A 23,296-nucleotide genomic window follows, 5' to 3' on the forward strand; every position below is an offset into this window, starting at 1 on the left:
CTGTATGTTTCAGATCCCCCAGTGCAATCCAAGTCTTGCATTATTAAGTTATTTAGAACTTTGTGCTGTGCTGAAGCTGTTAAGAAATCTCAACATTGTTATCTTAGGGGATTTTGCATACTTTGAAAATTCCAATAATTTTTTTTGAAAAGGATGTGTGATCAACTTTGTGACTTAATCTGAGTGAACCATGTCATTTCTGTGATTTGCTTTATTTTGGTGGGTTTTGATGGGATGTTTGCATAGCCCTTGTGTCTTGAGGGTGGGATTTGGAGTTTTTCATTTATTTTCTCTTGAAGTCAAAAGAGTGTAAAGACTTGCTGGTGATAATATTGGAAAGGTGTTCTCTATGATGTTTTTGAGATGTGATCACTTGCATTACAAGTGAACAATTTAGAGTTTTTAGAGGTTGGACGAACAGTATTTTTGATGTCTGTAAATCTGAAAATGAAAATGCATGCAACTCAACCTCTCTTAGTTCACTGTCACAAAAGTAAAAAAAAAAAAAAAATTGCACAGAGTTTGGATTAGAAAGTCATTTGAGCTTTAAAATTCACAAGTCCGGGATAATAGTCTCCCCATTGCTTAATAAACATAGTTTGAATTGTGGTGCAGCATGGGGGTTGGACTAAATGATGTCTGAAGGTCCCTCCCACTGCTCCAAACCATTCTGTGATTCTGTGAAAGATGTTTGTTTTTCAAGTAGCTCTGAACTAAATGTTTTGAAATTTTTTCCAAGGTTTTTTTTTTTTTTATTTAGATGGCATTAGGATTAATATGCCTGTGAATATGTATATATATATGAGACATCTGTAGGATTAGCTGTGTAGTGTCCAACTTCTCTTCTGGGAGGGAGGTGTTTGAACAAGGATTTTGTCTGAAGCCTTCTGTGACACTTGCTGTTGTCAGTATTTCGATTTTTCCACACATGCAATTATTTCTTCAGACTTTGTTTATGGTAGTTAGGACTGCAATGTTATATATGGGAAAGCAGCTAAAATATCTGTGTCGTGTCTTATGTTTGCAAAATGAAAAGAAAATACTTGAGGGCCTATGGAAAGTGTTTGGTGCACTACAGAATTCGGGTTTCCTGTGTCCCACAAAGGATTTTTAGCTGCGGAGTCGTTGGTACACGGGAAATGTTGTCCCTGCCTGGTGTCAAATCCTGTGGGCTGCAGCCTAACCCAGTCCCTTATTTGCTGCCTAGGACAGGCGCTGCAAGACTTTTCCTGAGATGAGCAGAGCATGACTTGATGTCGTGCATGTAAGCAAAGGAAGAGAGGTCAGCTCTAATTCCCTGACTCTTCAGTGCTCTGTGTTCAATTTTAACCTTTAATGTAGTTCTTTTTGTGGAACTTAAGTTTTTCTTTGGAATTTTTTTTTAAAAAATATATTTTTAGCCACTTTACTAGGAAATAGTGAAGTGCTGTGTACTACACAAAGCCCAATTTAATTGAGTTGTTGTATGTGTGGTGATAGTCTGGCTGTTGAGACTGAGTGGGATTATTGAACAATGCAAATCACAAGTTAATGATTCCAGATGAAGTTGTTAAGGAAATGGTCTGTGAATAACTGTGGCTATAACAAATTGCTACAAATGATACAATTTGTTTAAACTCCCTTTCCCTATTTCAGGGGAGAGGTATCTCTTGCTCTAGTTTCTGAATTTGTAGATTAAGAGATTATTTAAGTGTATCTCTGGGAGAGGATGAAGTTGTACTGCTAGCCTCTAAATCAACATTGAAAATTTTAATTTCTTCAAAAGCAGAACTTGAAAAACCAAATTCTGAAACCCTGACTCTGCATGCATAAATTAGAATGATACAAGCAAAATATGTCTTATAAACGTTCCAAGTATGCATTGAATTCTTAAGGACACAAAATGTACATATGTGCTGAAACTTCTTAGATATATTACACATATATATTCTATATATTAATACATATTACTTTATATATATATATATATATAAATAAAATGTTCTACAGACATGCAAAAAAGTATGTGTGTATATGTATAAACCACGTATTCTGTAGGCTATTATAAAATAGTGAGGCCAAAGAATTAAACTGACTATGTGAACAAACAAAACCCTTTCATTTTCCCATCCAGCTAAAAATATGTCAAAACTAACTCACTTATTTTCTGTCCCTAGAAATGACTACCCCAAACAAGACCCCACCTGGTGCTGACCCCAAGCAGTTAGAGAGGACTGGTACTGTGAGAGAAATCGGCTCACAAGCTGTTTGGTCCCTTTCATCCTGTAAGCCAGGTAAATCACAACCACGATGCAAAAAGTTGAATGTACATTTCTGTTTTTTGGGAGGAAGACATCCACCTCAGTGAAACTGCTGCAGTGTAGGCTGTGGTCTCTACAAATAATGTTGGCCTTCTCTATGTGGGATACAATATGAAAGTTAGAACTGTGTCAGAAATCCTGCTAGGAGGAGCTATCTCATATCAACTAAACAGGACTCCTACATATATTAACTTTAATTTTTTTTTTTTTATTTTCAAAGTGAACAAACTAAGCCACGTGAGCAGAATCATCCCCAGCACAGTGAAATTGTTGCTGTGCTTGGGCATTTTGCCTGGGTGTCTTTAAGTAAGGATGACCATGCAGCTGGGTGACCCAAATGTACTGCCTTTGTAACTTTGTGTCTGTGGGTGGCCCTGAAACCCTGCAAGTAAAATGAACCTGTGCTCCTGAGCTGAAGTTAGTGATTCCTACTCAAAATACCTGAAAATCTGTATTTATTCCCTTTGAGTTGGTTGAGTTGCTATTTCAGTAATATCTGTTGGGAATTGACCAGCTGTCTTGCTGCAGCCTAGGGTCGGTGATCCCTTTATGTCACAATATTGTGCTCAGGCTGAATGACTTTGTTCTGAAATCCTGGAATATTGGAGGAAAATGTCCCATGGTTTTGTTGCTTAAACAGGCTGAAGGAAATTTTTTATTGCAGATTAAACTTCAGCTGCTGTGTTAGAACTGCAGCTGGTGTGGACAGTCAATGAAAGGATGTGCTTAGTAAAAGGACAGATAATGAGGGAATAGAAAATACAAAGCTGGAGGTGCTTCTTCAAATGTGATGGCACTAACCTTTAGGAATACTGGTTTTGCCACCTAATGCCTGTTCTAGCTAGTACTTGAAAAAGCAAAAGTATTTCAGGACACGACTTGAAAAGAAAACATTACGTTTGGCTAAAATTTTATAATGAATGGTCTCTGCTAATGATTTTTCTTTAGTTCAGCAGTTAAGTTACAGAGGAGGTGGAAAAGTCTAACTGCTTATTGCTGTGGCAACCAATAGGAATTACTACTTAACCACTTGAAATTCCAGGACATGTTGACATGGATTTGCACCCCACAGACCTCAGCAGTATTGAACTTCTGCAGGTTCTTCTATTTCAGCTTTGTGTCGGGAAAGCATAGGTGCCCCTTGGGTATCTAGAAATGTTTCCTAATATGTTATAACTTGGGTGACATTATTTTGTAACAGTTGAAGAAGAGCTACATTTGCATCACAGAAATGGGATGTTCAAGATTATCACATTTTCTTTTTCTTAGGGTTTGGAGTGGATCAGTTACGAGATGATAATCTAGAAACTTACTGGCAGTCAGATGGATCACAGCCTCATTTGGTCAACATCCAATTTAGGTATTAAAATATACTCCCTGTGGATTAGGGTGCTTTGTGTAACTTCATATCCATTACCCTTCACTGAGACAGGAATTCTCGAAGTGCAAGAACTCCTGGCTTAGTTCTGTTATCCAACTGGTAAGAAGTCAGATAGCATTTCTAAAAATGAGATTTTCAAATATTATGATCACTAAATGCTTAAATAAGCAACAAAAAGGAATGTTGTAACGGTATGTCAGTTGTGACGGCATCACATTTGCTCATGTAAGGTGACTTGTGTCCTGGTTTTTGTGTCTTTGAGTGTCCTCTGGAGAGCAGATGATTCCTATGTAGCCTAACAGATGAGTTTGAGAAACCTTTTTATTATTATTATTATTTTTCCATCCTGTGTAGGAAGGATGATTTCAATACTTTTTCTTTAACCAGTCTTGAGATGAGATGTTTGTCCCCCTTTTTTATTTACTTTCTTGAGAAGGCCTTGGTCTAATAAGGGAGCCCACATTTGAAAAGTCTGTCTTAAACTTCATTATGTACAAATGCTTATTTGGCATCTGTTTCTTGGTGTACTGACATTTCTGAAGGCAGGCAAAGGAGAGTGGTGAAAATCAACTGTGTGCATAATGTAACCTGGAAAATCACCTAGTTCCTCAACAGCATGTTTCTTATGAATCACCATATTCATTTGCAGAACATTTAAATCTTTAGTTATTGCAAGCTAGCAACAAACTCATCCTGAATATTTTTCTTTATGATGCTTACATAGCTTGTGTTGATTCTTGCAGAAGAAAAACAACAGTGAAGACCTTATGTATTTATGCAGACTACAAATCTGATGAAAGTTACACTCCAAGCAAAATCTCTGTCAGAGTAGGAAATAATTTTCATAATCTCCAGGAAATCCGGGTAGGTCAATGGTGCTTTGCATTCTGTCTTAAAACAGTTCTCTCTTGTTAGGACATCTGATGCAATAAAGTGTTTTTTGGAGGTAAAATATGGCATTGTGCTTGAAAGGGGGAAAGTGGCTGGGTTTATTTTGATGTTTGCTTTTAGTTTTTACCTAGAAAATTTAGTAGACTGGTTGCTGTGATTTTTTTTTTAGTCAGACTCTTTTACCAAACATCATTATAATTGAAAATGTTCATAAGTTAAGTTTTACTTTTAAATATTATTTCTACTCTTTTTCTTTTTAATACCAAACAGTCACTGAGATATAAAAATTTTGGATGAGATGCAGTTTTTTATCAATCGAATTTTCAGTTCTTCAGATCGGCTAAAGATTTTGAATGAGACAGAGCTCTAGTGTTTTGTCAGTGTTTTTATTTATAAAATGATCAAAGCCAGTATTTTTTTATGGTGATGTTTCTAGTCAGAACTGTGGTAAGATTTGAGTGGCTTTAAGTGCTCGGTTTTGCTCACCTTTTAGTTAACAGTAAAAGCAGATTTGAAATAATCCCTGATCTTGGTAGAAGTCCACCTTGGAAACTAATGGGGTTCCTCGTAGGGAGGTATCTTTGCTCATTCTGAGTCAGGGTAGCCTCATGTTTCAAATTCCTCTTCTCTGGAGCTCAGCAGTAACTGGCTGGTATTTTGGGAAGGTTTAACTTACCAGCCTTATATGGCAGGTGTTACAATAACAGAAGGATTGGGATGGTGGGAAAAGGGTTGTGCTAAATGGTGGCTTGAATGTGTTTTACTTCTGGGATTTTTTTTATTTTTTTTTTCACTTTGGTTTTCAGCTTTGAATAACAATTCAAAGTCCCAAGAGCAAGTTGTAAGTAGAAGGTTGTCGATGCAGTGGGAGAAAAAAAAAGTGCAGTAGAGTTAAAAAAGGAGGGAGTGAAAAAAAAAAAGAGTTGGGAGGGAGTAAAAAAAGAGTGTAGTCTGTTAGCATTATCTAAGTCTATTAGTATTGTCTATCTCCAATCTATCTACATCCCATCGGTGACATGTGATGTTCTCTCAAGTTCTGACCTATACTTTTATCTTAAATCTTAAACGGAAGTCTCTTGACGTGCTTTATTTTTACTTCATTTAATGGATTAAATATTCTTTGGGAAGAAATGAATCCCCACGTTATTTTGACTTTGATCAGCTGCAAATTGTGCCTTTCCATCTCCCTGATTGTACCGTAGCAGTGTGGGAGCTGCGCAGTGTCCGAAGAGCGGCAGCTGGATCCTTTCCCGTTCGGCTGCGGGTCAGTTTCCCCAGTGTCCACTAGATGTCACCGTTGTCCTTAATGATCACTTTGATTTTTGCACTCTTATCTGTCCTTTCGGTAACGAAATGATTATTGTCCTTTCTGTAGTCATGCTTAGTACTGCACTATACATCTCACTGCCTAAGTTTCTCATATGGTGATAAACTCCCACTCTTGAGGGTATGTGTGTTATTAACATATTAAAGATCTATAAAGCAATAAAATGCATAACAAGTGTGTTAGTTTTCTCCAGTGTCTCAGGCAATTTTTCTTTAGCTCTTTTCTTGCCAAACACGGGATTTTATGCATAATGTATGTAGTTAAAAATGGTACTTGTATATGAAACAAGTTACTAGCATTTTTATGGTATATGAATGTGACTATAATGTGATGCATGACAGAGTAATCCTTATGCATACCACATGCTCATGTGCTTTTTTTACTTCCAAATTGAGGAGAAAATATGGTCATGCTTCTTATTAATGAGATACAATACACTGATGCTGTAAAATTCTTGTGACTGTCATCACCATGATGTTACATGTTGCTATCAATTTTCATATTTCCTAAACTGCTTTATACTGTTTCTTAAATTTTCCTTCAGTCCTGAAACTTTCTTCAGCTTCCCTGACACATGAGGAGGTTATTAAAGCAGTGTGAACTGTTATGAGCTCTTTACAGAAATCTGCTTAATTATACAATGATTCCATTGGCTTCAGTACTGATTAACTGGGTGGAAAATCAGGCTAAAGCATTTTATATTTTTCCATGGATGCTTGCCCAACTCATAGTGTCTAATGAATGTGTTTTCTTTCCTAATGGTCTAATTTTCAACACAATGCAATATGCTGTTAGGCTAAACCTTGTCACAAATGTAAGATTGGCTTTAGTTGGCATTTTGGTATGTGGGCATATCTTTTTTGGAACCTTAGATGAATTTATTTTCTGAATAAAAGGTTTTTTCTCCCTCGTAAAAATGGTATGGGTGAGAACAGCCCTTGCAATGTGGCAGGATTATTCCCTTGCTCACTGCAGTTAAGGTGTGTGCATTCAGCCTTCTCCTGTGACTGAAGTGCCATTGTGTCACAGCTGTCAAGCTTGGAGAGCAAATACCTTCTCATTTCCAGTCATGGGGCTTTCCCACGTGATGGTACGGACAGTCTGGAGGGACAAGATCATCTGTAGAGGCATTTTTGGACCAGCATCCAGACTCCTCAGGATATGATTTAAGTTACTACACTTTTTCATTATATAAAAATAACCCACTGCAGAGAATATGAGTGAAATGCTGTCTGTGAGAGATCTCTGGTCTCTTCAAGTGATGCTTACCTGCTTATTGCATTTGTACCCCTCTGAGACATTTAGGTGTTCAGCAGTTTGTGTTGTTGTAAGAAGACTAAGTGTTTTGATGCTAAGTGCAGGTAGTGTTTCAGGGTGTATTCTCTATCCATATATCATATCTATGTCTATACACACCTTGTAGTTGTGTGGTTTCTGCTGTCAGCCGGTAATGTAGGGTCTGTACACGGACTCAGGTGAAAGCCCTCTAATGTTAATACACCTTTGATGACAATAGTGTGTGGTCTTTGTTTTAGGTTTTTGTTGGAGATTTTTGTTTGTTTGCTTTTCCTTTGGACTGCTGTTTGGTTTGTTTTCTATCCCTTTTGGTCTTGCCTGGAGTGTTTGTAAGCAGGTGCCAGCACAGCATCCTCCCTGGTGGCATGGGGTTGTGGCTGAGCACCACGGACAGGGCTCCTTCCTCCCTGTTTGGGGAGATTCTGCACTAGAGAGGGGAGTTATCAGCTGGGGGAATGCCCAAGCTGGGAGGCTTTTCCAAGAGGTAGTTAAGGCAGTGTGACCCTACTGTAATGCCTTTACTCCTGCAGTGTCCAGGGACTGTCGTGAAGAGGTTGGGCTTAGCCAGCCATTTTCTGAAATCCATCAGTGAGCAATCATCTCCTGTTTTCTGTATGTGGAGTATCCCGATGAATGAGGACGTGGTAGCTTGTCCCAGGGCTGTTGCAAGGTCATCAATCAAGAAGATGCTTTCTTGTGAGCCTCTAATCAAACATCTCTAAGGTGCATTTTAAACTGCTTTCCACTGAAGGTGGAGTACTGAGTTGTTACTCCTTTACATTCCTGACTAGGCTTCAGGTACTTTGGTTGGAAACCATTCCCCTGTGTTCTTTCTCCCATTCAAGAAAAGGGGCTTTTCTGACCACTAGTTATTCCTTGGGTTCAGAATGTCAATTAAAAATAGTCTGCCTTCTGGAAGCTACTCTTCATGCTAAGAAAAGACTGAGTAAACTTTAGTTTTATAGAATTTCAATCTCTACTGTTTCTTGTTGCTCTCTAGGATGCTCCATAGACACAATCATCACACCAGTTGTTCATTTTGGTTGTTGTCTTGCTGTTACTGCTGGCTGAGCATGGATTTCTTTCATCAGATGCACACAGGACCTGTTCCTTTCATCAAAATTAACTGATGCTGGAAATCTGCAAAGCAGGGGAGCAGAATGCTCTACTGGTATTGGTTAGTTATTAAGCCTTGTGATTGATGTCAAGGGTAGGAATCAAATTTCAGAAGCAGGGTTATTTCCATTTGTACTCCGTACAAATTTCCACCTTTCAGCGGAGGATATTTTATGAATCCCCAGCTGGGATGTTCACATGAACTCATCTTTACAAAAAGAAGGCAAAATTAAGTGATGTAACATCACTGTTCCCTGCCAGTATCATCATCACTGTAGGTGATACGACCTTTTCATCATTTGTGTGCTTATGGAAATAGCTAATATATGCTTCAAACTGTGGAAATTAGGAACAGGATTACAATTTTCCTGCCCTTTGATACTGTGGAATGGTAAGACATCAGGGCAGAGCTTGCTGTAACTGTATTTTTCATGACTATGAAAAATACAGTTATTGAAATAGCCTGTTATGCATATGAGGTGTGTGTATACAAATAGAGAGGTCCACATTAGAGCTAGTAGAATAGTGGAAAATTATTTTTGCTCACACTATAAAATCGTTAAGCCTTTTAGTCTTACCTTGCTATGAAATAATATTTTAATAGAAATAAGCATCTCTTCTGTAGAGAAAAACTAAACATGGGTTTTATGCCGTGGTACATGTTGCACGTACAAGATATTTCTTCTTTTGTATCTGAGCATTCAAGAACAAATCTATGAAGGAACCTTTTCTTGCCACAGAAGGGCTCAATTAAGCAAGGGTACCTTAAAGAGGCCCAGTATTTTTAATTCTGTCAGTCTGACTTGACTTTCTGCAGCAGAGGAAAAGCCATGTGAAACAATGTGGCAACAGCTCTGTGGAAGGCAGCAAGTTGATGAAGTACAGAGCTTTCCTCCAGGGAACTCCAATACAGAGAGCCTAGGAACCTAGGAACACATCGAAGCACTGAGTGTTCCATATGTGTGAAAGCCTCTCCTGCACCTACAGCCTTTTTCATCATTATTCATTCAAGTTCCACGGTGGAAAAGAAATTGAAAAATCAGCACCCTCACAGTAAAGCATTTCCTGCTAATATCTAATCTAAACCTTAGTTTAAGGCCGTTCCCCCTTGTCCTGTCATGCCCTTGTAAAATGTCTCTGTTCCTCTTTTTTGTAGGTTCCCTTAGGTACCGGAAGGCCATGATTAGGTCACACTGCCACCTTCTTCTTCCTGTAGCAAGTGTTTGATTACCTTGTTTTATCTCTTCTCTGTGCATGAAGTTCTAGTAGGAGGATTTGAAAAGATTTCCCCCAAATCTTTGTTAAATATTTTACTTCTGTAAAAGTCTTTCTGGTACTAGTGGCTTAAAAATTCAGATTTTTAAAACTGTGTGTTTTCTGTGCAGGTAAACTATCCTCCAGCCTGATGGGGGAATTTTTCAGTGGCTTTAATGCAAACTTTCACTATTGTATTATAATTACAATACTTTAAACAAATTCTCTGATGGACATGAGCAGGTTGCACATAGTGCAGCTATGTGTGTGAGAGGAAGGAGCTAGATGCTTGAACTTTTTATATTGAAAACCAACTGCAAATTTCGGTGAGCATATTCTGTAGCACTCTTTTGAAGTATGTAGGATAATATCCCTGTTATAGAATAGTAATCATATTAGTTTGTGGAAAAACTGCTGATTTTCCTTGGTAGTTTCTTACCTTCTCTCTACCCCTGAAAGATTCATTCAGGGAAGACTTCAGTAATGGAGATCAGTGTACCAATAGACCAGCTCCTTTACCATTCCTAATTAGTATAAATGAAGGAAGAAGATATTGTTATGAAGGGAGTGGAGTACCTGTATGGTGCTCCATGTGTGTTAATATGTATGTGTTAATAAAAGCTCTGTGAGAGTAGGGTCCATCATTGTTCCTCTTTGCACATTTTGCCAGCGGCATGGCCGTGCTGCTTATGTACAAAAATTCTAGCTAGAACAGTGGAATAGTCCTTTTTTTTCCCCTTAATTTTATTTTTAACTCTACCAACTTCTGCAGCCGATTTACGTACACACAGACATGCACACATTGCGCTTCTGGCTTTTGTGGAAGCATTTTATGTGGCCTTTAGCCCTTAGTGCTACATATAGCTTTGTTTCTTTTACACCATGGCTTTTTCTTTTTAATGCCTGAATAGAGCTGAGATGCTGACCTGTCTCCCTTTGATAAGTCTCCCAAATTTTTAGAGTGATCAGTCAAATTTCTGTGTTCTTTAACTCCTAGGAATTGGTCCAAATATGTGTATTGATGTACAGTAGATCATATCTATTTAAAACAGTAGCCCCCATGCCCTTCACTCCCTGAAATTTCCAAGTTGTAATCAAACTTATGTGCTATCCGGCTGAGGGAAGAAAAGCATGTTTTTCTTTTACATGCTCAAAATGTAGTGCAAATCCCAGTGGACAGTCGTGTTTACAAGGGTGGCTGTCTGCATTCAATTGTGGGTTATAAAAGTGCTTGCTTGAATAAATACACAGAGCTATCAGACAGAACAACCAATCCTTCCTTGGACTAATTGACCTTGTCAGTAGAATAGAAACACTTGCAAATAAAATTCCCATTGCCAGCAAAGTTGCAACTGAAAACCCCTGAAGAAACTGTGTATATCCTCTAACTATCTTGGAATGCAATGATTCAGGCAGCAGACATGTGCGGTGGGAGGGGGCAGGAGGGGGGAATCATTAACCAACAGAATTGTATGTACCAGCAGTTTTCAGTGGGCTCCTTTTGCAGCGTGAGGTTGTATGCATGCCTCAAATCACTAAGCAGTTCACTTTCCATATTCAGAGTTATGTTTTCTACTGGTTGTTACTACTTTTGCCATCCCCTGGGTCCCCCTGTATGATTTGTTTTGCTGGTCTGCTTTTATTATAGTGTAGCCTTTTCAGAAAAGGCAAAGGTGTTTGGCTGGTAACCACAGCATGTTGTAATGAGGGTGGAGCGTGTTTGTCATTCTGCAGCAATGGCTGACTTCTATGAATGCCAGTGTCTATAACCACACAGGCTGTGGCAGTTTATCTTTTTGAATATATTCAGATTGCATAACAGTGGAAAAGAATTGCAGTAAATATCAGAATAGCTGGTCTTCCAATCAAAAGCACGATGGAACCGTTTTTTTACTTTACCCAGTGATGAGTCATGTATCTTCCCATTAAAAAAAGGAAAATATTTCACTCCAGAAATAAGTCTTCATAAGTGAATTAGTCATATATCAGACATTTCCTTTTAAAAGTTTGGATAATATCACACAGGTGGAAGTAGTATTATGAAAAAAAGCAACAGTGAAAGACACAACAGGCTTCACTGTGTACTATAAAAACATGATTTTATTTTGGTTAGAAAACAAAACAGGAAAAATGGCATTTGGAAAATAAAGTCTGAAAAACGGTCTAGTTAGCTGCTAAATAAACTTCAGAGATGAAGGTTAAAAAAAAAACAAAACCCAAGATTTGTAAAAGGAGGCGGGAGGGGAATAGTGTATTTCACCTTAAGTAAGGGACAATGTGTAATAAGGGATTTTGTGGTTTTACAGCTCGGTGCATGTGTTTGAAAGCTGTTCTCTCAGCAACGTGGGTGGCAGGTTATGCTACCATATAATGTATTGTAGTTGGCTCTCCACACTTGTCAGGGTTAGCGTTCAACCATTCGGAAAATTTTCCCATTGTTCTATCATGTGAACCAAGGCTAGTGTTGAATTCCCAATAACCTTCTGCAGGAAAAAGAGGTTTAATTAGAAAGTTTGAAATTTGATTACTTCTGTTATTGTCTTAATGCACTTCTCTCTAATTTAGGTGCTTATCTGCAAATGCAATCGATTTTTGCTCAGAAAGATGAAAAACAAACTTAACTCTGCACTGCAGTTGCTTCCACACTTTAAAAAGAAAACTTGTATATTCAATTCTGTCTTTCTTCAGCATTAACACTCTATTTCCATCTTAAACATGTTTGCTTTAGATGGATCATAGCTTTTGGCAGCTACTGCATTTTTAGCAAATAATACTGTTTCTAGTAAGAGTTGCAAAAAAAAAAAACTTTGTGTGAGGTCCTTGTAAACTGAACCTTGGGAACGTTATGTTATTTCTGTATTTTCCCTTCTTTTGTGCTTCTTCCCTATTTGTGTCATGGTTATAAATTACATCGTTTGAACTAGAGAATTAAAAACATTTCATTTTGTGATTCCTGTAATTTTAAAAAAGAGAATGTTTGTTTTATGTGTATTTTTTTTCTTTTTACCTGTTATTTCAGAGGCTGGCACACAGAGAAATAAGCAGTTATGGTATTGAAATTCCATTGTGCCAGCACCTCCAGGGCATAATCCAAAAAACCCAGCAAAATCGCCTGCTGGGTTGTATGCAGTAAGCTTGTGTGAACATCAGTGTCTGCTGTTCACACATCATTTTTTACTGGAAGTTCCTGTTGGAATAAAGGTTCTGTGTTTGGAGAGTGTACTGGGATACTTGTTGGTCAATGGTTTTTCTAAGTCTGTAGGGATTTCTAATTACACTTTACCAGTGTAGGCTCACTGGATGATACTTGCTGATAATCATTAATGTTCCAGAAGTAGGAGAAGCAAGCAGGGATTTGGCAACGTAAAAACCGTGACAAGAAAGATCTCGGTGCACTTCCTTTAAGCATTCTCTCCAAGACTGAACATGGGAATGAGGAATAAGGTGGGTGGATGGAGGGGGAGGTGACAGCATCACAGAACTCACTTGTTTAGTTTCCCTACTTCAATATTTAACCCCTTCCCTTCCTTCCCTCTCCTTTTTTAATGCAAGTGTAGTGTCTAGTTGACATTTTAAAACATCCAAGTGCCTCCAGCATTACAGCTTATGGTGGGTGTCAGTGTGATGCTCATCTAGAACATCTTCGTGGTGCTCAGTCAGGTGAACCCTCTCAGTTGATCAGAATTCATTTGAACTGTGGTTTACAAAACATGTGATACTGTGCGCTTGCAAACTGGAGCATGTAGCAACATCTGCTTTATCTCTTGTGTTGGATCTCTCTGCACGTAGACAGAAGGTTGGAGACCCTGGTAGACAAACCGTTTAGTACAGCTTTTTCCTTGGGTGTTTGAAGGAGTTCCCGGTCACATAAGGCTTCAAGGTTTGAACTAGGGAAAATGAAAATGTTTGTTGGTTGGCTGTATCATTTATTGGCTTTTGGGGAAGTGGACTCTAGACAGCCAACCTTGCAGTTATTTAGCAAGGAGGTAGGTGCCATTGAAGAAACTGTCTGGAACAAGGGACACTTCTTTGATCTCAAGAAGTCAGCATATTAGGAAGGAGATCTTGGAAAAGTGCAGCAGACCTGTATTTGAAAGGGAAATTATATTTTTCTGTAGTAAAGGGCCCTGCATACTGCATGGAAATCGTTAAATAAAGAGCTACTTCTCTATCTCATTTTTCTTCCTCTTCTAGCCTACCACATTCTATAGTCATGTTCTTTCCCATTCTGTAAGTTCCCTAGGCCTGAATAATCCAAAATTATCTCCTCTGGTTTTGGATCCAAATGTGAAAACACTGTGGGAGTCACGCCACCGTCTTTTGCTTGAAGGTTGTAAACCAGTTGTGTCAAAGCTGACAGTAAGATGCTGCTCACTCACTCCTGCTTTCCTCTTTCTGGAGAGGTTGCTCACGATTTGGAACCTTCTTGCCTATAAGCTACTTCTTTCTACACTGTGAAATAGGATTGGGAGGATAAAGTCAGTGAGTTATAAACAATCGTCTTTGATTTACCTGATTGCCTTCATAGACTTAACTGTGGAAGTAATCCTTGGAGGGAGCACTAAATATTTTCAGACTTTAAGAACTGCTAAATACATGCAGCAAGGGCAAATCCAAGACTGGTTCTGATCCCTCTGGATGTTGCTACTAGCATAGTATTAAAATCCTCCACAGAGTAAAGCCAGCAGTCAACATTTAATTTGGTTCAAGCATAAGAAAAGATATGAAAGGAATGGGAATTTTCTTGGATACCTAAGAAACCTTTATGCTGTCATCTCAACTGGTGCTGGTCAGCTGGCACAGCATACCTCATTTTCTGTTTCACTTGAACAACTTGTTAGCACCAGGAGCTGGAAACCTCCTGTGACTGTGTTCACCACCCTTTGCCAAACCAACAGTGTGGCAGTGGGTGGAGAGAGGAAGTAGCCCCAATTTAGAAGGATTTAGGAGCCAATCTGCCCACCACTTATTATTCTCTGTATGTGTGGCTTCCATGTTATAATACCTTCGCTTGCATCCGCACAGATGCAGTCACGCTTGGCTATTTGTAGTATATACTGCCTTGTGGCAAAGTTATCAGCTGTTGCTATTAATTAGGATTAAAAAGACCCCAAAACAAATCCATTAAATACACTGGATGTGCCATGCTTTTTCAAGTCAGCACCAAAAAAGAGCAACCCAAAATTTCCATGAATTCAGGTAGAAATAAAGGAACAAGTGTATTTCGTGTAGGTATGTGGGGGGATTTTATAATTATCATCAGCCTTTTTTTTTTCTTTTTATCTCTGAAGCATAACATTCTAGTGGAAAACTGAGATTATTCACAGTGTCACTGGGAAAGTAGTTCTGGAAAGGAATTCTGTTGATATGGTAAATTACAGCAATCCTCAGTGTTCAGAAGAAAATGCTGCCTGGCAGGTGGTAGTGATCTAGAACAAATCCAGGGTTCTGGAGCAAGAGACTCAGTTGCTTCAGAGCTACCACCATGGCAGTTCTTTCCAGAGGGAGGTCTTGTTCCCATGCTTACTGAAATGTTCTGTTGGTCAGGGATCCCGTGTCTGCGTCTGGCTTTGATGAGAACACTGCTACCCAGGCTCTAAATTCAATTCTTTGCTAAGTTTTATTGGGTGGGAAGGGATTGAATGTGGTGTTATCCCGTTCCTTATCTCAAGTAATGCATGGAAATGTTTCTATAGATATGAAGTATAAATTTTTTCTTTCTGAGGGCTGTTCTCTGTCTTAATCTGTCATAAGATAACCGAGATCATGTGTTGGAGTCGGAAAAACCTTTCCCAGGCTTTTTCCATTTTCTGTGCGAGCACACAGGAGAGGGTGGAGTGAGAATAGTAATGTAACATATGTGTCTGGCTTGAGGGCCTGTGCTCTCTAGCTGCCTTCATCCAATTCCTAAAGCAGGTTTATCTAACAGTCCGATTTTATTTCAGAATGAACTCTGGAGTGTTTTATGTATCACATTAAAGGAATGTTAACAAAAACAGTTTTTACTGAAGCTTTTTATGAATTCTGTTCTCAGTCACAATTTTTGAGTGGATCATGTGGTGAATCCCCTAATACTTCTTTCTTAATTATTGGTTTCCCCCCCGTTCTGTGTCTGTCAGAGATCAAATTCAGCTGTGGGTATGAAGGACTTTTTGGATTATTTCTACTAGCAAATGCAGAAAACCCTTATTTGTTTCTCTTAGTTGAGATTAATTTGTTACTTTTCAGTAAGATGGACATAATTAGTAAGATGGAACATAATTAGTAAGGTAAACATCAAATCACGTTTTGTTTTTTCGTTCTTTCAAAAAGAGTTATAATTCAGTATCAGGAGAAATGTGGTAGTAAAATTTTGCAGTAGGCTTCCCTCTCCTTGACCAGGTCTGTGTTGTGATTTTGATGGTCACCATGTGTAACAGAGGTTTTCATAAATCAGCTTCTGGTAAATCTGGCACTGCTGGGGTAGGAACTTCTGTTGTGGAATTACTGGACTTTCTTCTATTTCTTTATACTGTCACGAGGAGTTAAAGATTTACTTGCATAGCAGAAATAAATTAAGCAGAGGAACATATGTAGCCACAGGACTTGTAGATATACAGTAAGTCACATAGATTTGCAATCCAATTCCATCTGCTTGTTGTTGACTGCACTTTACTAAGCAGTAAGAGGACACCCCACAGTAGCTCTTGACTTAGTAAATAGCAGGCCTGCTGGTAAACAAGTTTTTAATTATCTCATTCTCATGCTTTGTTTTCCACTGCCCCCTCATTTTGCAGGAGCATACTTAGGATGTAGTTTTATTTTGATTCTTGTGCAGTTCATGGTGAAGAGCTCATGTTCTTGGCCTGTAGGATGCAGCACTAAGGCTATTCCAGATGCTGTTTGTAGCAGAAATGCTGTTGCAGCGAGGGAGTTATCAGCCCAAGTGTATAGCACCATGGATTACCTTTTTAAACTGTACATTTTTTTGAGTGAATGGTGACTTGAGGGACCTTTGAGTCCCAGAAAGAAGTCAAGAAATAAAATGTATCTAGATTGAAAGAAGCAGAGTCTAGAGTCTGATCTCCACATAAAACAACAGAAAAAAGCCTTGTGGGGTTTTTTTTGGATGCTCTTTCTTATTGATTTGTAAGAAAACACAAGCAAAAGGTAAAAACTCTACTGCGTTTGTTCCAGTACATTAAAGAAATTCTGTTTGGATGTAAAATTAAATGCTTCCATTGGGCAACAGTTCTGATTCCAGCTTTGCAAATTTATGGAAGTGTATTCTGGCTCACATGAAAGTATCCAGCTCAGCCTTTGACAGATATATTTCTTCTCTTTTAAAGTTCGTTCATATGAAAATATATCTCCAGTGAGACATGTTTATGAATTTGGGATCTTTCTGAGATGAGACTCTGCGTTGCATTTTAAATTTGCACACATAGTTTTCACAACAGTCTTTTGCATTTGTTTCCAGTGAGTAAATATTCCTTGAACTGAGCATTTATTACACTCTGGATCCTGTGAAATGCTGCTCTGCATTTGTTTATTGTGTGCTACAACACACTTGCGTAATCTTGAAGTTTATCAGGTTTTGCCCCACTTGCCTTTACTAAGCGTCCACGGTCTCCTTATCCAGACACAGAAATGTTTGCATACTGTACTTCTGCAGGATTTGGGGATTATTTACAGAGGTTTAGGGTCTTTAAATTCCTTGATATTCGGGAGAGGCAGCTCTCTGTAATTCTCAGAAGCAAACCACTCCTGTGAAACCAGGAGAAATGCTTTCCTTTAACCCCAGTGCTTTTCATGTCTTAAAGCAACAACTTGTCCTCTTGCTGGTAAAGAATGAGTAGGGTTTTTTAAATTTGGTACTACTCAGGTGTAATTTGTTCCTGACAAATAAAGTCACTCAGGAACTCATCTTGTGTAACAGGTTAAAAGTTAGAGCCATGCAGTTTTGTGGGCCTGTCTTCTGGTAGGAGATCAGACAACTAGTTCTCTTAGATGTAATAGCCCTTCTCAGTGAGGGGAATGAGGTTTTTTTTTTAGTTTTAATGTACTTTATTCCCCTCACCTACAGGAGTGCTTGAGAGGTAGCAGCTGGCTGCTACTACTCCTATGGACTATTTTTTAAATATCATGATATTCCCTTTCTTTTTACATTTGTTCATTTCCCATATTAATTTTCTGCATTCTCTGGGATGCAAAGTGCATGGCATGAAATGTGGTCACTAGGTTATTGCCGCTAAGTTATTTGAGATGGCTTGATAGAGAATTAACTCAGTGTGGCCAGTTTTGAGACTCTTAGATCTTTAATATTCCTTGCATAATTTTTTTTTTTTCAAATTCTTCCTTTGTATAATTTAACTGTAGCTGTGTCTAGACATATTTCCTGGATATGGCTAAACAATTTTGAAGGTAAATTATGACCTGGGGTTTTTTTCACTTTCACACAAACATAGTATCATTCCATTATGTATGTTAGGAGAAATGGGAACTGCAGACATCTGCAATACTGTTTTCACCGACTTTGCAAACTTCTGCCCCTTTGTAAAATTAGTTATTTCCCAGAAATGTTTTCCAGCCTTAACTTCCATTTGCAATCAATTTGTGCAGCGCACCCATAGAATAATACATTTATGTTGTTCCTGCTTGTACCCAGAAGCTCTAGTTTGAAAAAAATTCATAGGGCTTCTCCCTTGATGCTTTGCTATCTTCCAGGTTTAATGTGCTCATTCTATTTGCCTTAAAGTCCTTTGTATAAGGCCATTGTTCAAAGCACTTGTTTCTTGCTCATAGAAAATTCTGTCTATACTCCCTTTCTTGGAAGATTCTGTGGTGTTAACCATAGAATCGTTTAAGTTGGGAAAGACCTCTAAGATCAGCAAGTTCAGCCTGTTCTGTTACCTTTCATGAAAGGCAGCTGCTTTGTCCCATTCTTCAGTCAGCAGTTCCACTTGTAATGCAAATTCACCTGAGCTTCGGAATGGTTTTTTAAATATACGTTCAGACTTCTTTGAAGTAGAATGTTCCACTACCCCACTTCAATCTGTTTCTGTTCTCTTTGTGTAGCTATCTGCTCTTTCGTTACTGGTTTCCCCTGCCTCTCTCCAGTAGATGGTTACAGTGCTACTCTCTTACCAGAGAGCAGCCTGACTCACCTGGAAGTTGTGGGAGATGTCTTTGCTTTGGGTGGGTGCTGCTCTAAAGGGAAGGACTAAGATTTTGATATCTCAGTACAGGGAAATCTTAGGGCTTTTCAGTGCTTGGGGTGAGAATTCAAATTTATGACTAAGATCCAAACTTAAATAAAGGTGCTAGTAATGTATTGTCTTCAGTAATTTTTAAGAAATCTGTGCCCTGTTTCCGTTGTTACGAAAACCTTAGTCAGCATGCTTCACCAGATGGGAGGTTTTTGATACTTCCGTGACTATTTTGTATTTTGTGTTATGACTAAAAACTTTGAATGCAGGTGGTACTATTTGTTTTGAGTGAACGTGGGATGTTGTCGTGGCTTTTGTTATGTTTGACAGTTGGTTTTGTTTTTTTCCAAGCTTCTGATCAGTTAGAAGTTACTGAGGGTTTTCAAAAGCACTGCAAAAGGTACTTGTATTGGTTGGTCATCATCTGCCAGATCCCAACTTAGGAGTGTTCCTACACAGTTACCTTGTGCACATGGGGCCTCCTCCTTAGTTACTTACTTGTAAAATGAAGAAACATTGCAGTGAGGTAAAATTCGATTTGGAGTGCTTCCCTAAAGGTATGAAACATTTGTTTTCACTAAATGAGATTTGCACTTCTTTCTAAATGGGCAGTGTGCAGTGCTGGCTATATATTTTATAGTAATTTTTTGTTGCTTCTTGGTTTTTTGAATGTGCTGTTTCTTTTGTCACATCTGCCTCTGTAATACTCAAAGCTACTGATAATTTAAGTTGTAAAGTACCGTGGTTTAAAAAAAATTTGAAAAGTCCCTCATTCTTCTTTCAGAATGCTGGAATTTTGAAAAGACTTATAGCAAATCATGGATTTTCTACCATTCATTTTTAATGAACATTTCAGACTGTCCAGATGCAGTCTGTTCCAGTATGTCTGCAACTAAAACTTGACCCACCTTAGGTACCAGAAATAGGCAAAGTGAGGCTGAAAGCTTGTTTCGGGCTGCATTACCTGGTTTTTGACACTGTCAGCCAAAGCTCAAATATTTTTTTGTAGCTTTTTCATCTTCAGTGTGCTGTCTGCCAAGCTCAGGGGAAGTAACAGGTTCACACTGGAGCCAAGTCCCTGTAGGTGTGAAGGATTTCCCCTGATACCAGGAAAGTTCTCAGAGTTGAAGTGCCCTTACAAAGGTATGGCATTCCTGTGGATTGTGCCAGCTGTGGAGTGAGATCAGGTCCCTGCAGGAGAATACTACTGCACTAGGGTGTATTTGCCTTCCCTTCCTCCACTCTTGACTGCTTCTTAATGACTTATGACGCTCATTTTTCTTTAAATCAGAGGTCTGAAATTTCACAACTGTTACAGCTGATTTCAGTTGGAGACAGTATTCCTTCTGGAGCAACAGATTCCTGTTATGGTGAAATCTCTTTTAGCTGATACCAAGCTAAACTTAGAGAGCTTCCTGCTGTGGGTAGAAGGTTTGCTTTGGAGTTTTAGGCCTTAATTCCATACTTGCATGTATGAAACTCCATTCTAGACTGCATTGTTGTTCTGTGTTTGCTGGTTGGATCTTCCTGGTTTTCAAAGGGACAGAGAGAAGGTTTTTTATTGTTTATGAAGTTCCAGTGGCTAGGATGGTTGCCACTTAAAGCATACACAGCATAGCATTCCTTCTCTAACGAGTTTTAGTTTATGAATGTGTCCAGTGTAAATTATTATGTGATGGTTCAAATGACCTCTCTTAACAATAGGACTTCAAAAATGTGGGACTGAAAAGCAAACTGTCCAAGACTGTTCAACATTGTTATCCTTCTCTGAAGCAATATATATTTCTTGAGGTATGTATTTTTGTAATAAATGTAGAGCTGCCTATCTCTTGTTCTTCATGGAACATACTAAAAAAAAAATAAATACTGGATATGGCACAGCAAATGGGAAAACTGTATTTCTTTCTTCCAGAGAGACTTTCCTAGTAAACAGTCTGTGACAAATTCCTGATGGTTTCTGCAGGTAAATTTTCTAGAATGAAGAGCTGTTTTCAGCCACATTCTAGAGAATGAAGTATTCAAAGACTCTTGTCAGTTTTTTTTTCCTTTCCTTTTGCTTTTTTTTTCCTGCCACCCAGAGTTAAGCAGACAATATTTTCTGAAATTGCCATTGAGTCAGACAGTTCTGGCTGACAATTTCAGAGGTTGAGCATTTGGCAGGTTATTTATTTTGTCTGTCAGGCTGGCTGTACCTGACTGTGCAAGTGCTGTGGGCAGATGCAGAGGTGGGAGTGTGATGGGCAGGGTGGTGGTTGTTTAAGTACCACGGACAGGGGCCCCTCCACACATGTCCAGATCATCCATGACTTCATCTGTCAGGAGTTTTCCATGTGGGCAGTTCAGCACAGCCTTGACCCTTTTGCAGGCATCTTTATGTGGAATTCTTCATCATTTGGTGCTTTTGAAAGAGCTGTTTCTCCTGTGAATCCATGCCCTAAAGCTCTTGGTGTTCCACAGTGTGTGCCACTGTACCCCATTTCCTCCATTTGAGAGTCGGCTTATGTGCACACTCACTCACCAGAGGCTCCCCATCATGTCTAAGACTTAACTGTTGTCCTCTTAGGTGTTCTTCATCTTGCTTCAGCAGATTTCAAAGACAGACTGTGAGGGGATTCATAAAGCTGACTTTTCCTGTTTACCAGTCCATGGATTAATTTTCAACTCTTCCTAACTTTATTCCTGAAATTCTGCCTGAATTAACTATGTACATCTTAGAAGATATTGCATTGGTTTCTCAGCAGAATCAAATAAAAGGGATTCTTTTTAACTGTACGGGAAAATGATAATCTGGACACCCAATTCTAAAGAATATCAAAATGGACCAGTCACTGAGACCATTGCACGAGTTGGCTGGCGAGTCATTCTGCCAAGTGAAATTCAGGTTGCACCATACATGGCTCAACTGGCATCATCTGCTCCCTTCAGAAAGCAGCAATGGGACACAACCCGCTGACGCTGTCCAACGTATTTGTGCTGCTCAAGTAAACCAAACAGGAAATTTGTAAAGGCAGTAGAAGGATCTGTATTTGAGCATTGTGAATACTAATCCTTGACCCAAGGATTTGCTTTTCTTCCTTTTCTACATATTCTTTATAGCTTGCTTTGAGTGTTTAGTTGTCTTTATTTTAATTGCATACAACCTTCGAACACACCTGGGCATCGATTAATTTCTAGTGTTTTCATCTGGAGCAGAATATTCTGAAGGTGGTTCTATAAAACTTCTTGCAAGGATCTTTTGGACCTTTTTTTCAACCTTCCAGTCTTCCCAAAGGTTATTTCTTTCACTTTATGTGAACAAAGAGCTTATAGGATACTAAGAGAGAGGAACTTTTAGTGTTTGCAGGTTTCACTGGTCTCCTGTCGACCCAAATCCACATCTGACTCTTCTTGAGGGATGGACTGTGCTCTTTTAGACTCTTCAGGAACCGCTGTTTAAAAGAATGGAAAACTTCTCTTGCCTAATGGACTGAAATGAGATTTCTTGACCGTTTAAGGAGGTGGCTGATTAAGACCACAGAGGCACCTCCTTAGGTGGTCGTTGCTCCATCCCAGCACACAAGTGTGCTATTCACAGTGGGTCCTTTGAGCCTGTTGCTGTGTTCCCTGTTAAGTTGCTAATGTGGTGTCCCTCCTTTGGCTCACTTGGAACTCGCCAAGTTTCTTTTGGACATGCTTCATTTTTTCTGCTGGAACTGGTGCATCACTGCTATTAACTGGTTCTCTTCCTTCCTAAGTGAAGTGATGGCTGAAGCCCAAGCTCTGCTACTTCATGTGTTGACAGTTCCAATACTTGGAATTATGCAGAGGCACACAGATTCTCAGTCCTGGTAACTAAATGGTAGGACATGGCAGTTATGGAAGCAGAATTTTGGAAGCTGAGCCAGCCTTCTTTCTCCTTGCCAGTTGTGAAAACATATTTGGATAGATGTAAAAAACAATGGCTAAACAGGAAAAAGCCTTCTCCTACATGGGAAAGTTTGTGTATTGATAAATATTTAATTTCTGAACATAGCATTTCTTTTCCCTGAAACTTAGTTTTATAATCTTCTTCTTGGAAGAATACATTATTTATTGAGAACACCTGCTTTGAAAAGCTTAGGTTTTTATAAAAACTGTATTGTAAGAACTGGCTAAGCACATAGAGAGACAAAATTATATGTGTGAAGAAGAGTCTAGCCACTACTTTTAATTTCATAGTTGGCTGAGTCACTAAAACAAAAAGCAGCTTTAACATTTTTTATGCAAAAAGTAGAAGAAGTAAAATCAAATGCTGTTTGATTTCACAGCCATTTGAATCTAGTAGTAAAGTTGATGAAACAGAAATTTGATGAGGTACAAACATCTCAGAATCATGTTTCATGCCGAAGCTGTGATGGCAACAAGAATTCTTGGCTTTCTGTCAGTACGTAGGTCCTCTTCTGCACATGCTTCCCAGAGGAAAAAAATGAGCTGCTTTTTCTTCCTATATATATTCATTCCCCTTTCTAACATACATCTGGGATGTGTTTGTAATTACACTGAATGTGAAACTACTTACAGTGAG

At 38.8% G+C, this 23,296-nt stretch overlaps 1 protein-coding gene across 7 annotated transcripts in view; it reads left to right on the plus strand.

The window, feature by feature from the left end:
* Positions 1 to 23,296, plus strand: part of ANAPC10 (anaphase promoting complex subunit 10) — a 33,120-nt gene that overhangs the window by 4,646 nt on the left and 5,178 nt on the right. For all 7 annotated transcript variants that reach the window (XM_066186556.1, XM_066186555.1, XM_066186561.1 and 4 more), the window contains exons 2-4: positions 2,157 to 2,273; positions 3,570 to 3,660; positions 4,425 to 4,545. In XM_066186556.1, coding sequence (XP_066042653.1) covers positions 2,157 to 2,273; positions 3,570 to 3,660; positions 4,425 to 4,545 — 329 coding nt within the window. The remainder of the gene's footprint in view (positions 1 to 2,156; positions 2,274 to 3,569; positions 3,661 to 4,424; positions 4,546 to 23,296) is intronic.

The sequence above is a fragment of the Chamaea fasciata genome, unplaced genomic scaffold (assembly GCF_029207755.1).
Source record: "Chamaea fasciata isolate MVZ Bird 193981 ecotype frontalis unplaced genomic scaffold, bChaFas1.0.hap1 SCAF_6, whole genome shotgun sequence".
Taxonomy (NCBI): domain Eukaryota; kingdom Metazoa; phylum Chordata; class Aves; order Passeriformes; family Sylviidae; genus Chamaea; species Chamaea fasciata.